The sequence below is a fragment of the Balaenoptera musculus genome, chromosome 17 (assembly GCF_009873245.2).
Source record: "Balaenoptera musculus isolate JJ_BM4_2016_0621 chromosome 17, mBalMus1.pri.v3, whole genome shotgun sequence".
In the NCBI taxonomy this organism is placed as follows: Eukaryota; Metazoa; Chordata; class Mammalia; order Artiodactyla; family Balaenopteridae; genus Balaenoptera; species Balaenoptera musculus.
Genome location: NC_045801.1, coordinates 57709623 through 57724095, shown reverse-complemented (window position 1 = coordinate 57724095; position 14473 = coordinate 57709623). Strand labels below are relative to the sequence as shown.

At 40.0% G+C, this 14473-nt stretch overlaps 1 protein-coding gene across 1 annotated transcript in view; it reads left to right on the top strand.

The window, feature by feature from the left end:
- Nucleotides 1–2418: 2418 nt before the first annotated feature.
- STMN2 (stathmin 2) overlaps nucleotides 2419–14473 on the top strand; it is a 50995-nt gene continuing 38940 nt past the window's right edge. Inside the window, exon 1 of the mRNA XM_036830738.1 lies at nucleotides 2419–2806. Within this exon, the coding sequence (XP_036686633.1) occupies nucleotides 2788–2806 (19 nt within the window). The 5' untranslated portion in view covers nucleotides 2419–2787. The remainder of the gene's footprint in view (nucleotides 2807–14473) is intronic.

Genomic DNA, 14473 nt, shown 5'->3' with positions numbered 1-14473 from the left:
TTTCAACAATGCACTATTTTTTAGCTTTAAAATGCAATGGAATTAGAGATTATTTGTCTATTTCTCAAATGTCAAAACCACAGATTCTGTATGGACTTAGATTGAAGGAAGTTTCAGTGAAGTCACAGAAGAGTTAAATTAACAGTGACGCCCCATGATGCAACTAGAGATTATAATACTAAGTGAGGTAAGTCCAAAAGACAAATACAATATGATATCACTTATATATGGAATCTAAAATATGACATAAATGAACCTATCTATGAAACAGAAACAAAATTAGGGACATAGAGAATAGATTTGTGGTTGCCAAGGGGGAGGGTCGTGGGAGAGGGTAGGAGTGGGAGTTTGGGATTAGAAGATGAAAACTGGTATATATAGAACAGATAAACAACAAGGTCCTATTGTATAGCACAGGGAACTATATTCAATATCCTGTGATACACCGGTCAGAATGGCCATCATCAAAAAATCTACAAACAATAAATGCTGGAGAAGGTGTGGAGAAAAGGGAACCCTCTTGCACTGTTGGTGGGAATGTAAATTGATACAGCCACTATGGAGAACAGTATGGAGGTTCCTTAAAAAACTAAAAATAGAACTACCATACAACCCAGCAATCCCCCTACTGGGCATATACCCTGAGAAAACCATAATTCAAAAAGAGTCATGTACCACAGTGTTCATTGCAGCTCTATTTACAATAGCCAGGACATGGAAGCAACCTAAGTGTCCATCGACAGATGAATGGATAAAGAAAATGTGGCACATATATACAATGGAATATTACTCAGCCATAAAAAGAAATGAAATTGAGTTATTTGTAGTGAGGTGGATGGACCTAGAGTCTGTCATACAGAGTGAAGTAAGTCAGAAAGAGAAAAACAAATACCATATGATAACACATATATATGGAATCTAGAAAAAAAAAAAAAACGGTCATGAAGACTCTAGGGGCAAGACGGGAATAAATACACAGAACTACTAGACAATGGACTTGAGGTTATGGGGAGGGGGAAGGGTAAGATGTGACAAAGAGAGAGAGTGTCATGGACATACATACACTACCAAATGTGAAATAGATAGCTAGTGGGAAGCAGCCGCATAGCACAGGGAGATCAGCTCAGTGCTCTGTGATCACCTAGAGGGGTGGGATAGGGAGGGTGGGAGGGAGGGAGACGCAAGAAGGAAGAGATATGGGGATATATGTATATGTATAACTGATTCACTTAGTTATAAAGCAGAAACTAACACACCATTGTAAAGCAATTATACTCCAATAAAGATGTTTAAATATATATATATATATATATATATATATATATCCTGTGATAAACCATAAAGGAAAAGAATATGAAAAAGAATGTGTATATATATATAACTGAGTCACTTTGATGTACAGCAGTAATTAACACAACATCGTAATTCAACTATACTTCAATAAAAAATAAATTAAAAATAAAAAAGCTCCATGAGAGCAAGTCCTAAAATCTTTCTCACTGCTCTATCCTCAGAGCTTGGCACATGGTAAATGCTCAATGAATATTCATGTGAGTCAAGTGAGAAAGAATGAATTAATGAATGGCATTCATTAAGTGAGTAGGAAGGAATTAAGGAATATCTTGTTTGTAATGAATCACTTTCTGCAACTGGTCTCAGAGATCCTCACATTGCTCAGCCTGAAATGTGGACACATCTTTCTTTGCCCTGTATCAATGGTGTTCTGGATCTCAGAAAAAATCATGCCCCAGATCATGCCTCTCGGCTCCATTAAGCTTTCAGTGTAAAGGGTTCTCCTTAGAGCCCTGGAAAGGTCACTGAGGTTTCTACCCATGTAATCCTACATCTCCAGGGTAGCATGCCATCCACCCACCTGTGGCTCCTCCAATGCTCAAGCCAACCAGTCAAGTTGGTTCTGCCCTGTTACCAGTCGGACAGGACCCAGACCCAGGAGGCTAGCTCTCATCCTCTTCCACAAAGTCCCCAGGTAGACCATAACTACTTGTCCTTATTCCCAAGCAACCCAGGCAGCCCCTTCCTTCTGTGCCAAAAGTAGAAAATATCAGGCCTTGCTCTACTGAGAGATCCTCAAGAGCCCAGAGACATCTTAGTTCAGCTGTGCTAGGAGACAAAGGACAATAGTGCAGTTCTCCTCTGAGTTACCACCATAGCCAGACATGAGGTCACCCTGAGAGACTAGAATCTACCAGAGACATGGCCAAAGGTGAAAGAGGAAACATGAACGAGTAAAAACAGTGTTGAAACAAATGTTTCCAGCAGTCAGCATGGCATGAAGACTTCTCAGTCCTCTGAATCCCTTTCCTTGTTTTATGTCTATTTGTTCAATGAAACACGTGCAAATCAAGTCAAGCCTCCTGGCTCCCAGGTAGGTACAGCCCAGTTCTTAGCTCCTAGAAGGATTCTGGGCTAAGGCTCCACTCAACTTGGACTGTACTATCAGGCCCCCAAAACGGGGGGAGCTGCCAGGGAAGGACTGATTTCCATTTCAAACTGCATTCTGGTACTTTGTACTCCAGCACCATTGGCCGATCAATATTTAATGCTTGGAGATTCTGACTCTGCGGGAGTCATGTCAGGGGACCTTGGGAGCCAATCTGCTTGAGCTTCTGAGTGATAATTATTCATGGGCTCCTGCCTCTTGCTCTTTCTCTCGCACGGTCCCACTCTGCAGACTCAGTGCCTTATTCAGTCTTCTCTCTCGCTCTCTCCGCTGCTGTAGCTGGACCCTCCGCCTTCGCCAACGCTCAGCATCTGCACATCCCTACAATGGCTAAAACAGCAATGGGTAAGGCATCGCGCCTCGTTCTTCCTCGGCTCGACCTGGAGCCCACCTCTCACTCTCTCTCTTACAGCTTGGAAGACATTCGGAGATATTTTATAGAGAAAAAGACATTACTGTTAACGTAGCAATCGGGAAGGATGGAGGCCGCTCTGGGGTTTGAGGGAGGGCAAAAAGGGGATCCTTGGAAATCTAAAGCTAAAGATTTTTTTTTAAAGGTGGAAGCAGGTAAGTTGCCGTCCCATGGGTAGCGAATTTATTCTGTTTCCCTATTTAAAATTGGGGCTCAGTCGTGGGGGGGGGAGGGGTCTACTCTAACTGTATGCCTTAAATGGGGTTAAGGGACATTTTGGAAAGTGCTTTGTAACATCCTTTATTTCTTCTCTAGTTAAAGAAAGAAAAGAAAAGAAAGAAAAAAGAAAGAAAATAGGGGAGAGGAAAGGGGGCGGGAGAAAGGAAAAAGAAAAACGCAAAGTCAAAGCGGTCCCATCTAGGCTGTTTGAAAGATGGGTGGAGACGAGGGAGGCGGGAGAAGAACCGGGCAAATGTATGGCATTGTCTGGTCGGAAAAACTGATAGTCCTGGGGCGCGGTGCGGAGAGGTGAGGGCGCGGGGCGGGGTTGGCGGTGGGGGGGAGACTTACACTCCTTTGTTTTAGGGAAAGGGAGGGGGAAGGAGAGAGGAAGTCGGGAGGGCACGGAGGGCGCGGGTGGGCAGCTGCAGGGGCGGGGAAGCGCGCGGTTGGGGAGGGGTGGAGGGACAGCGGTTTCGCAGGCTCTGGGGTGGGGTTTCTTTGTGTGAGGACGAGCTGTCCCGGGGGGGAGGCACCTGCAGCGCTGGGCACACAATGCGGACGGCCCCACCCTTTGCGGAGCCGCGCTGGCGCCCGCCCCCTCCTCCCTCCCCCCAACCCGGTGCCGCGGAAAGGGGGCCGGGTGCGGAGCGCAGCGCGACGCCCAGGAGCCCAGCCCTGGGGAGACAGCAGCGCCACGCCCGGAGCCTCGCGCTCCCGACTCCCAGCCTCGGCTTCCGAGTGAGACCTGAGCATTGCCCCCGCCTTCCCCACCCTGGCCTCATTGTTCCCTTTTACAGAGAGAAGGGGGGAAAAGTGGGTTAACGTTTTTCTTTTCAAAACCACATTACATAGGGTTATTAGACATAAACGCGATAAAGCCTTCTTTGAACTCATTTGATCGTTTGGGGGAAAAGCTTCTGGAACCTAGATACGAGTATACATAATAATACAGACACAAAAGGGGTCAAGGTCTTAAATTGAGCCAAGTGAAATATCTGTTTTGTAGGTCAGACAGGGCCAGATATCGGCAATTTTCATAGGCTCAGCCTGTATCGGAGAGACGGTCGAGACGCAGAGACCAAACAAGGTTCCGGATCCAGGGCCTCCATCCCCAACGGGTCTTGCGCCTCCAGTGCCCCTCGGTTCGGCGCTCGGTGGCCCCGGGAGAAACAGGCAGGGAGGGACCCGAGGTCAGGTGGCGGCTGGAAGCACCCCTTCCGCGGGATCCGGTGGGGGATGCGGAGAAGGGGGAAAGAGGCGAAAAGGGCTCGCTCTGGTCAGCTCCGCCCTGCCCCACCCTCCCAGGCGGAGCCGGAAAGACCTCAGGCTCAGATACAGGGCAAGGAAAGGGGGCTGGGGAGGGGCCCTTGAGAGGTCGGCCGTCCTCGAGTCCTTTTTTCCAGCCCCGCAGTCCAGAACAGACCGGGCGCCCCTCGATGTGCGCGGACAGCGGGCGTTGCTCCGAGTCCCAGCGCCGAGCCCCTCCCAGCCAAGTGCGTAGCTCTGAGGAAAGGCCGGCTCGAGCCCCGCCCGGCCACACAAAGGCGCGGCCCCACCCCAACCGGCCGCGGGACCGCAGAGGTGACCCCTTCCCAGGAGCGCGGGGAGGGTCTCTTCTCGCCCTCCCACAGCCCGTGGAGCATGGGGCTGTTTCCCGCAGCCAAAGCCCACGGCCCACGCCCTGTTCTCCATGCTTTCCTGGGTGGAGACCCCTTGGATGGTCTCGGTAGGAGAGACCCTCGCTCCTCGAGCGAGGGCCTCGGCCCCACCCTTCCCAGCTGGGGCCCAGACCCGACAGCCGCTGGCCGGATGGGGGCGCACGTGGCGAGCCGGCGAGTGGAGCGCAGCCAGCCCTGCAGAGCCCCGCGCCGCGCCCTGCGCTCCGCTCCCCAGGGCTGGGCGCTCGCCCGCGTGGGTGCAGCCGGGAGACGGGTTTCTGCGCAGTGTCCTGAACTACCCCGGCCTCCCGCGGTTCGCGGTTCGCCTGGCAGTCCGGCAAGGTTCTGAGAATGGGGGGATGGGGGCTCTCTCGCTCTGCGCTCTGCACCTCCACCGAGAGGTTTCTGCTGCAGGAGGGCGTCTGCAAACTCAGCAGCAGCAACATTATTGCTAGTATTTTAAATTATTATTATTGTTTCATGACTCACCGGCCATATTTGTTCAAAAGGTTTGAATGACTGCATCTGAATAAGGATTAACCCTTGTTGTGCTCACTTTTCTTTTCTTCCTCCTGTGCCCAACCCCCCTCCCAAAAAAAGAATGCATTCCCCCTTTCATTTTACGTTATAAAACAAATACATGTTCGCTTCCTTTAGGGACTTTGTACGTTCATGTGGGTCAGATACAAGTGCAGGTGCTTGCTTAGGGCAGGGCTTGTGTGCCAGAGATTGCTGGAAAATTCTCCGCAGAGAATTGTTTGTGGCCGCAATGGATGAAAATATCCGTATATAATTGAAATATTTTGATCTTCACCTTATAGTCCACAGACCCTATCTATAAATATATAAATATAGGTTATGCACAAAATTTTAACTTTTTGTTTTTATTGCTAAATTCTTCCAATTGCTGATTCTTGATACGGACTCGATTCTGCACAGAAACATGGATGGTGAAATAGCCACCATCCCATTAATAAAAATCCCACCCCAAATATGACAAACGCAAGGGCCCTTTCTGCCATGAGTAAGCAAATCATGAAAAGAAGTACAACCTCTGCATTATTAAAATAATGGATTTTGAAGTCATTCCAGTTGCAAAGCATAATCAGTTAATCACCAGGGCGGGAGTTTTTTCCTGATTCATTAAACAATTATTGTATTCAGCAAGATTGCACTAGGTGCATATAATATTCCCTGTTATCTTCTCTAATGAAGTGGGCACCTTATAAATGGATATATAAATAACTAGAAGTGTAAAGAGGAAGATTTTGTCAAATTTTCAGGATAAAATTGAAAGAGAAATAGCAGTAGTTTATCACTTAATCTTATATGCATAGTTCGTACCAGGAGAGTAAGCTGAGACTGCAGTAAGCATTACTGACCCAGCGTAGCTCAAGGCAGGTAGCTGGTATAATGATATAAATTAATACACTGGGTGGTGGTTGTCTACCTACGCATGGTAAAATTCTCTGAAAGAAAATAAATTTTTCAATGATAATTATCAATGATTATTGGATTGGATGGTTTGTCATATTAAAATACACAACTTTAAAGTTAATTAAAATTAACCATGGTTTTGTGATGTGACTTACCGAATATTTGTACTATATTATTCTAAGGGGGAAGGGAGTGTTTTTATTGTCAGAGCAATTGTCTCTGCCCTTAATCATTAACAGTTTTAGCAGAATTGTATTTGTTGCATTAAAAATACTTTTACTTACCTTCATATTCTTTTAATTGTTAATGGATAGATCGTGGAATAAGCATTTAATCATTTGGCACAATATATTTACCTTCAAATAACTTGTTCTCAATGGTGAAATGCTGCAAGAGGGTACATTTTCCTTAGATTCAGGAAATGTCCTCTCAGTGTCATAAAGCCGGTTCACGCAATAAAATAGCTTTCCTCCCTGTAATTTAGAATCAAAATAGTTACTCAATTCTGTGAATATTTAGTAGTAGCTATTAAGCAGAGTTTTAAAGTTAAATCTGTACAATTAAAAATGAAATGGAAGATAAATCAATTACATAATTAATTGAGGATTTTTGTCATTGATAAATCCAGACCATCCTTAGGAAAATTCCTGATTTATCGGTCACCGGTGTTTTTTATTCCAACCGACTATACACCCACCCCAATAGCTCACTGCTCACACAGGCTGGATGACGCTGGCCTCAGAGCTGGTGGTTACCTGCTTTGGGTGTGGCCACCCCAAGCTGTTATATCTAACTCCAGCTCACACCAGTTTCCTCTGAGGTCTTAGAAAAACACACATTATTCTGTTGTCAAAGAACCTGTGACCTTATATGAAGAATGCAAGAAATTTTCCAGACAAGAAAAATAAACGGAATCAGCCAGTGACCCAGATGTTTCCAGAACCAAGGCTTGGAGTCTGCATTAACTTTTCACCCCACTAGAGGGCAATCAGGTTCTCCAAAGAAGTAGATTGATTTAAACCCTGTTCCAAATACTTGCTATTTAAGAACGTCTTTTATCTGGAGCATTCAATTGCTTATTGGATAAGTTTAATGCCATGCTTAGCCTAGTGAATGAAAAGGGTTTGTACACTTTTTCAAGGAGACGAGATGAAATGAGCCATCTTCATAATCTGGAAGTAGGTGTAGGTCCTGGTTAATTATTCTCTGATGATTTTACTTTCTAGTATCATTACATTGTTACTGTAATATCATTTATGTTATTAGGGAGTTTGTAGTGGATAAATAGTAGATGGTGGCCAGCAGTAATATCAAGATTATATAGGAACAGAATGTTTCAATGTTTAAATAAAGGAATAATTAAACAAAAACATTGTTTAGTTATTCATTTATTTAAAATGTGCTCAGTGTTGAGGACACATCTGAATGTCACTCACCACTTTCAGGGAGATGTCAAGTTAGTAGATAAAGCAGGTAGATACAATGTGATACTGAGAGGGGCCCCCCAAACAGGCTATTACTCTTCTTCCCACTTCTTGTTTTTTTTTTTTTTTTTCCATTTAAAGGATACCTTTTAAACCAAATCCAGTGTGATTTCAGCTTGAATATTCAAATCTAATGTTATGTCAGCTTTCAATATTTATTGAGTACCTCCTTGTAGTTTTATTATTTAGTAGAAAATTGATGTTAATTTTAATGAAATAAGAAATCGATAAGCATAAACTAATTTTTAGGATTATCAAAAGTGGATTTTTTAATGTTTGCAAAGGTAGGAAATTCTTTTCCTCTTATGTCATGTAACTCTAATCCAACCGTAAAATATTTAATAGGTTCATATTACTATGCTCCCCAGACTTTAATGTGCATGTGAATTACCCTGGATTTTCATTAAAATGCAAATTCTAATACAGAAGGTCTGGTTGAAGCCAGATATTCTGCGTTCCTAACAAGCTTCCAGAAGATGCCGATTCTAGCCACCAAACACATCAGTTTAAGCAATACAAAATTGTGATAGACACGTTCCTCCCACAATAAGCTCTGGCATTACGTCTTAACATTCAAGTCTATGGCAATCTTTACAAAATATTTCACCTCCAAACTCATATACTTAGGGATTTTATTCCTCTGGGAGTTATGTGTTCTGTGCCATCATTCTCTTTTAATGGGATTTTTGTAATATATTCATATTGCAGGATTCAGCAAAAGACCTTCAAGAGAAATGTGGAAATAAGAATTTGACTCTGTTTGGGGGGGGCAGTGTGTGTGTAAGAAAAAAAATGAATGTGGCTTGCAGCACAGTTGAGAAGGATGATAAATCAATACTGCTAGTTTACTGTCATTTACAAAACAATGCGCAGAACAAAAAGTTTAATTCAGAAACTTTTAGTTATGGAATATCGTGCAAAAGTCTGTAACCCCATTTACCATATGGTTAATTCATTGCAAATACTCTACATACTAAGGAAATTAACACAGAGGATTGAGCAGTCCTAAAGTTGTCTCTCAACATATCCCATACTTATTACTTACCAAATTATCTAACAGAGCATTTCTTCCTGGATACCACATGAGCAAATTATTAATAATTTATTGAGTATGGCTGTATGTTTGAAAACAGATTACGTGTGTGTTTTCTGCTTACTTAAGCCAATAAAGGACCTCCATTATTCTATACTAACTTTCTAAGAAAGTCAACCTAGAGGTAAAAAATGGGTCTTCAGGGAATATCATCAAAGATGTACTATGTCAGTCCCGGCATTCAGTGGGTGGCTGGCCCTGCAAACATCACCACATCTCGGGAAATGCTCTCCTGCAAAAATGATACTATGCATGAAATATCTCAAATTAGCAATTTACCATTTCCCAAATAGGGCACTAAAAACATGGTCCCAAATAAAACTGGCCATAGAGATAAGAGGATATACTGTTTTTCCCCATGAAGTTGAATTAAGCCTCAAGGTTATCCATCCCTTTGTTCCTGTTGTTTTTAACTGTTCATTTCAGGGTCTCTCAAAAGCTAGGAAACTTTCAATTTTTGCAACTCCTGGTACATTTAAAAAGGAAGAAGACATGCTAAGACAGCATTATAAAAGTAATGATGTGTGTTTTAAATGTTTAATCCTAGCAGTCTGTTTTAGCTGTATGTATACTTCATTTGGAGATAACAGAAATTTAAACTAGTGGACCCTGAAGAATGAGGCAAAAAATTTCCTGACTGGTCCTTCAATCAACAATTTTCCTGTGACATTGCTTATTTTCAAGGATCATTTCTCTGGCATAGAAGTAAATTTCAGAGTGTCTATAAGAAGTTACTTTAATTTATTGCTTTCATCCTTATATAGTATATATAACATGCTAGGCACTAAGCACTTTACACATATTAGCTATGTTCATCATCCAATAATCCTAAAAAGTAGGTACTATTACAGATGAGGAAACTGAGGTGCAGAAAAGACGAATGACTTGCCCAAGGTCACACAGTTATTCAGATCCAAAATTTGAACCCAGGCCTTCTGGCTCCAGAATCTTCACCTTTAACCAGTACCCTTAGACTTCAGAGGTGTTCTCATCATGGGGTTTGAACCAGTGATACTGCTATTTTGTTTAACAAGCCTGATGGTCTTATCCTTTCTGAGCACAGATCCACCTTGAAGATGAAATACCTTCAAATTAATGACTATTTTAATAGCTAACCTGGGGCTTGTTAAAATAATTGCTGGGATTTAGGCTTTTGGTGAAAGAGAGCTATAAGACTTGGGGGTTCTAATGTATGGAACCACCTCGCTTTCTGAAGGCTCAACTAAGAACACTGCAGGGACTTCTCTTGTGGACATAGTGATTTTTTTTCTGGAAAAAAAGAATTCTTGACTTAATCTAATCAGTATCTTCCGGTTAACACATTTCAAAATGGGCTCTTAGCTGGTTCCGTAGACCCTAGATGTTTAATCTTAATAAAGATGTTTAATCTTTGTTTTATGAAATAAATCTAGAGCTAAAAGAGAGATACAGCCATGGCATTCACATTTAACATAATCATTAGATATTACTTCAAGACTTTCTCCATCTTATTACCTCAAAAGCAGACACTCAGGCAAGAGACATCTGCGGGGAGGCTCTGACTCCCTTGCAAAACATTTTTAATTATCTTTTAATAAAGGAATCAGGTCCTGTCATTTGTCAAGGAGACATCTGCAGTAGTAAAACCTGTGTTTATATAACCCATTTTTATTAGTCATGATTAAGATAACATTTTGTGTACATTTGTTCTCACAAAACACTTTTATGTGAATGTAAAGGTTAATTAATGCATTTCAGCAATCATTTTGCTAGTCATCTGGAAATGTAGCTTCTCTAGGAATTGTACTTAAGAAAAGAAGCCACACATTATACTATAAAACCATAACAAAATTTTAAGGTTTTTCTCATTTGCAATTTTGTTGACCTCCAGATTAAAATATTTAATACTCTGAAAAATTATAAGATTTTAAAAATTTGTTTTTGTGATCAAAAATAATTACAGTTCTTGTATAGTCCATTAAATATAATATTATCTGGAATTGATTTTTTTAATTGTAAACCAATGCCTATAAGTATGCTTATTTAGCAGTTACTCTTCTGGAATAATTGTACTTTGGATGTCAGAATTTGTAAATCATCCATTAGCACAAGTACTTAGTATCACAATAGATGATCAGTAATATGAATCTGTCAACCTTTTAGTTGTAGGTCTTTATATCTGGAAAAGAAATGGATGAAATTCATCTAAACTTAGTTCCACAAATACTCATACAAGAAAGCATTTTAAAGTTTACATTTTCATTCTACTCCCTCTTTCGGAAGATTTTTTTTTTTCTATTAATGGCAGCCATAAAATTTAATTTCCATTCAACAAAACTGCTTACAGTAAACCTAATAACAGTCTTTCAGTTTGGGCTTCCTAGTAAATAGAAACCTAACTCACATGATAAAGCTCAACGGTATAAAACATTTGACTGTTGCAAAACTGAGACCAGAAAATCACATCAAGATGTCACTTGTTACCACTTCCAGACTCTAATGGGGAGGGCCACCAACCATCTCAGGCAACTGAACAGCAGCTAGAGTTACTGCAGCGTGCCTTGGAACCCTGCTTAGGAACATAATTGTCTTTACTACTGCGTGGTTCTTTTTGTTCCTGACACACTAGTATCTACCTGACACACTAGTATCTACTGTTCTTTTTGTTCCTGACACACTAGTATCTACTGTTGTTTTTTAAGTCTATGAGAAGTTAGCATACTTCTCATAGTCATTGTTCAAACACATGACAAGTTACCAGAGTTGATTCTAGCCTTTTCATGCACAGATTACATGATCCAAGACTCCTGTCGCTTTAAAAATCATCTTTTCATTCTATTTCTGACCTAATCTTTACTTTTAGAATTAAAAAACAAAAGGGGGGGGAAGATAAACACAGAAGATTGAAAACATTCAAAAGAAAAATTGGATAGCATGATCTATCAATGTGGGACCTTGTAGGTCTCAGAAAATACTCACCTGTGCCATACTTTTTAACCTTCCTATAATCCTTATGAGATGGGCATAGTATATATGTTACTCTGTTTAAAAATGAGTAAATTTAAGCTCAAAGAATTTAGTCAAGTTCACATGTGGTAAGTTTTAGAGCTAGGGCCAGAACACAGGTCTATGTGTGTGTGTATGTGTGTGTGTATATATATATATATATATATATATATATATATATGTAATTTCACTGATGGAATCCACAAAACAAATGAACAAACAAAACAAAATAGAAACAGAGTCATAGATACAGAGAACAAACTGGTGGTTGCCAGGGGGCAGAAAGGGGGCTTGGGCAAAATAGGTGAGGGAGACCAAAAGGTACAAACTTTCAGTTATAAAATAAGTCACAGGGATGTAATGTACAGCATAGGGATATAATCAATAATATTGTAATAACTTTGTATGATGACAGATGGTAATTAGACTTATTGTGGGAATCATTTTATAATGTATAAAAATATTGAATCAATATGCTGTGCACCTGACACTAATACAATATTGAAGTCAATTATACTTCAATAAAAAGATATAGATATCTAATATATATTAATATATATTATATGTATTAGATAGGATTAGATTAGATATGATATATATGAATATATCTAATGTATGTTACATCTATATTAGATATGATAATATATAATAAAAACAAAACTAATAAAATGTAGCACTTTCTTCTGTCCAGTAACAATATGCACAAGTGAGGAAAGGCACACACTAAGTGGGTTTACCTTCATTCTAAATTTATTAATAGTTAATGGCATTCGCATAGCACAGGGAGATCAGCTCGGTGCTTTGTGACCACCTAGAGGGGTGGGATAGGGAGGGTGGGAGGGAGGGAGACACAAGAGGGAAGAGATATGGGGACATATGTATATGTATAGCTGATTCACTTTGTTATAAAGCAGAAACTCACACACCATTGTAAAGCAATTATACTCCAATAAAGATGTTAAAAAAAAATAGTTAATGGCATTAACTGCAGTAAAATAGATTCAAATACCAACTTTGTTCTGAAGCCTATGCTAGATATTGTAAAAATATAAATAATCATGGTCCTTACCCTTGGAGAATTTAGTCTTTTGAAGAAAACAGGACCCTGTACATACAAAAAAAATTAATAACCAGTAATAGTAGCTTGTAACTATAAATAGAAGTCTCCACCATTTTAACAATCTTATTACACTACCCTACAATATTATGAGGCAGCATATAATGATGTACTAAGACCACCAATTAGGAAATACAGAGAGCCACTCAAATGCTATAAGAGACCTCTAGCAGATAAGAGGTGGGTATGGGGATTAGACGGATGTAACTTTAAATCTTGTTCCACCTATTCACTAGTCGATAATCCTTGAGTGAATTATCATTTCTGTATTACAATTTTCTTGGTTATATCTCACAATATATCTCAGGTATAGCTCAGTTATATCTCAGGGGGAAATAAGACCACCTAAATTACACAGTTGTCAGACAGAAAAAGACAAATACTGTATAATATCACTTATATGTGGAATCTAAAAAATAAAAAATACAAATGAATGTATATGTGAAACAGAAACAGACTCACATAGAAGATAAATTTGTGGTTACCAAAGGGAAGAGGGAAGTAGCAAATTAGGGATATGGGATTAACAAATACAAACTACTATGTATAAAATAGATAAGCAATAAGGATATACTGTATAGCACAAGGAATTATAGCCTTTATCCTAGTAAGCTATGTATGATGGAGTATAATCTGCAAAAATACTAAATCACTATGCTGTGCACCTGAAACTATTATAATATTGTAAATCAACTATACTTCAATTTTTTAAAACATCACATGGTTGTTGAGAGGATTAAGTAAGCAATTCAGTGTTAAGCACTTTGTAATCCAAAAGAGTAATCCCCTTCCCTGACACCCTAGATGGATGATGAAAACACTAAATAAAAATATTAATTTAAAGTAAATAACTAAATTCTTATACTTTGTAAATTTCTACATGTAATAACAAATCTACTGGAATTACTTGGAATTTAGGAAATGAGCATCACTCAATAATTCTTTGTGGTAGAGGGAGAACTGATGTGATATTTATGACACAGCCGTCAATATAGAACACCTCCAAGATAAATCCATTCCAGGTAATGCCAGAATTAAAAATACATTTCTTTTGCATTTATTTCTCATCTCATGTTTCCCTGTTATACTTCATATCTCATCCTCCTTCAAATACATACATAGCTTCAATAAAACTAACCCTTCTTGCCTACCCAGTAAGGCTCATCAACATAAAATGTCATATTCAGTAGAAATAAAAACTGATTCCAGAAACATTAAAATGTAAAAGTCTTCCCTGACGTTTCTTGGAGAGCAGGAAAGGGGAAATTATATCACGTACCACACACATACACACACACTCACACACACATGCACACACAGAGTCTCTTGTTCTTAAAATCTTCTTAACCCATCAATTTCACCCAAATCTCACATCACTTGACTGTTTCATAATCTCTCATTTCTGTTTCTCCAGTCTCCTCCCTGCCTGGAACTCTCCTGCTCTCCTACTTCCATTTTCAACACCTATCCTTCAGCTAGATCTTTTCTTTCAGGGATAACTTCAGGTATTTCTTACCTGGATCAATTTAGCCTTGCTACTCTCCACCCATTAGTAGATAAGTACAACAAAAATACTAGAGCCAAACAGTACAAACAGAATATTC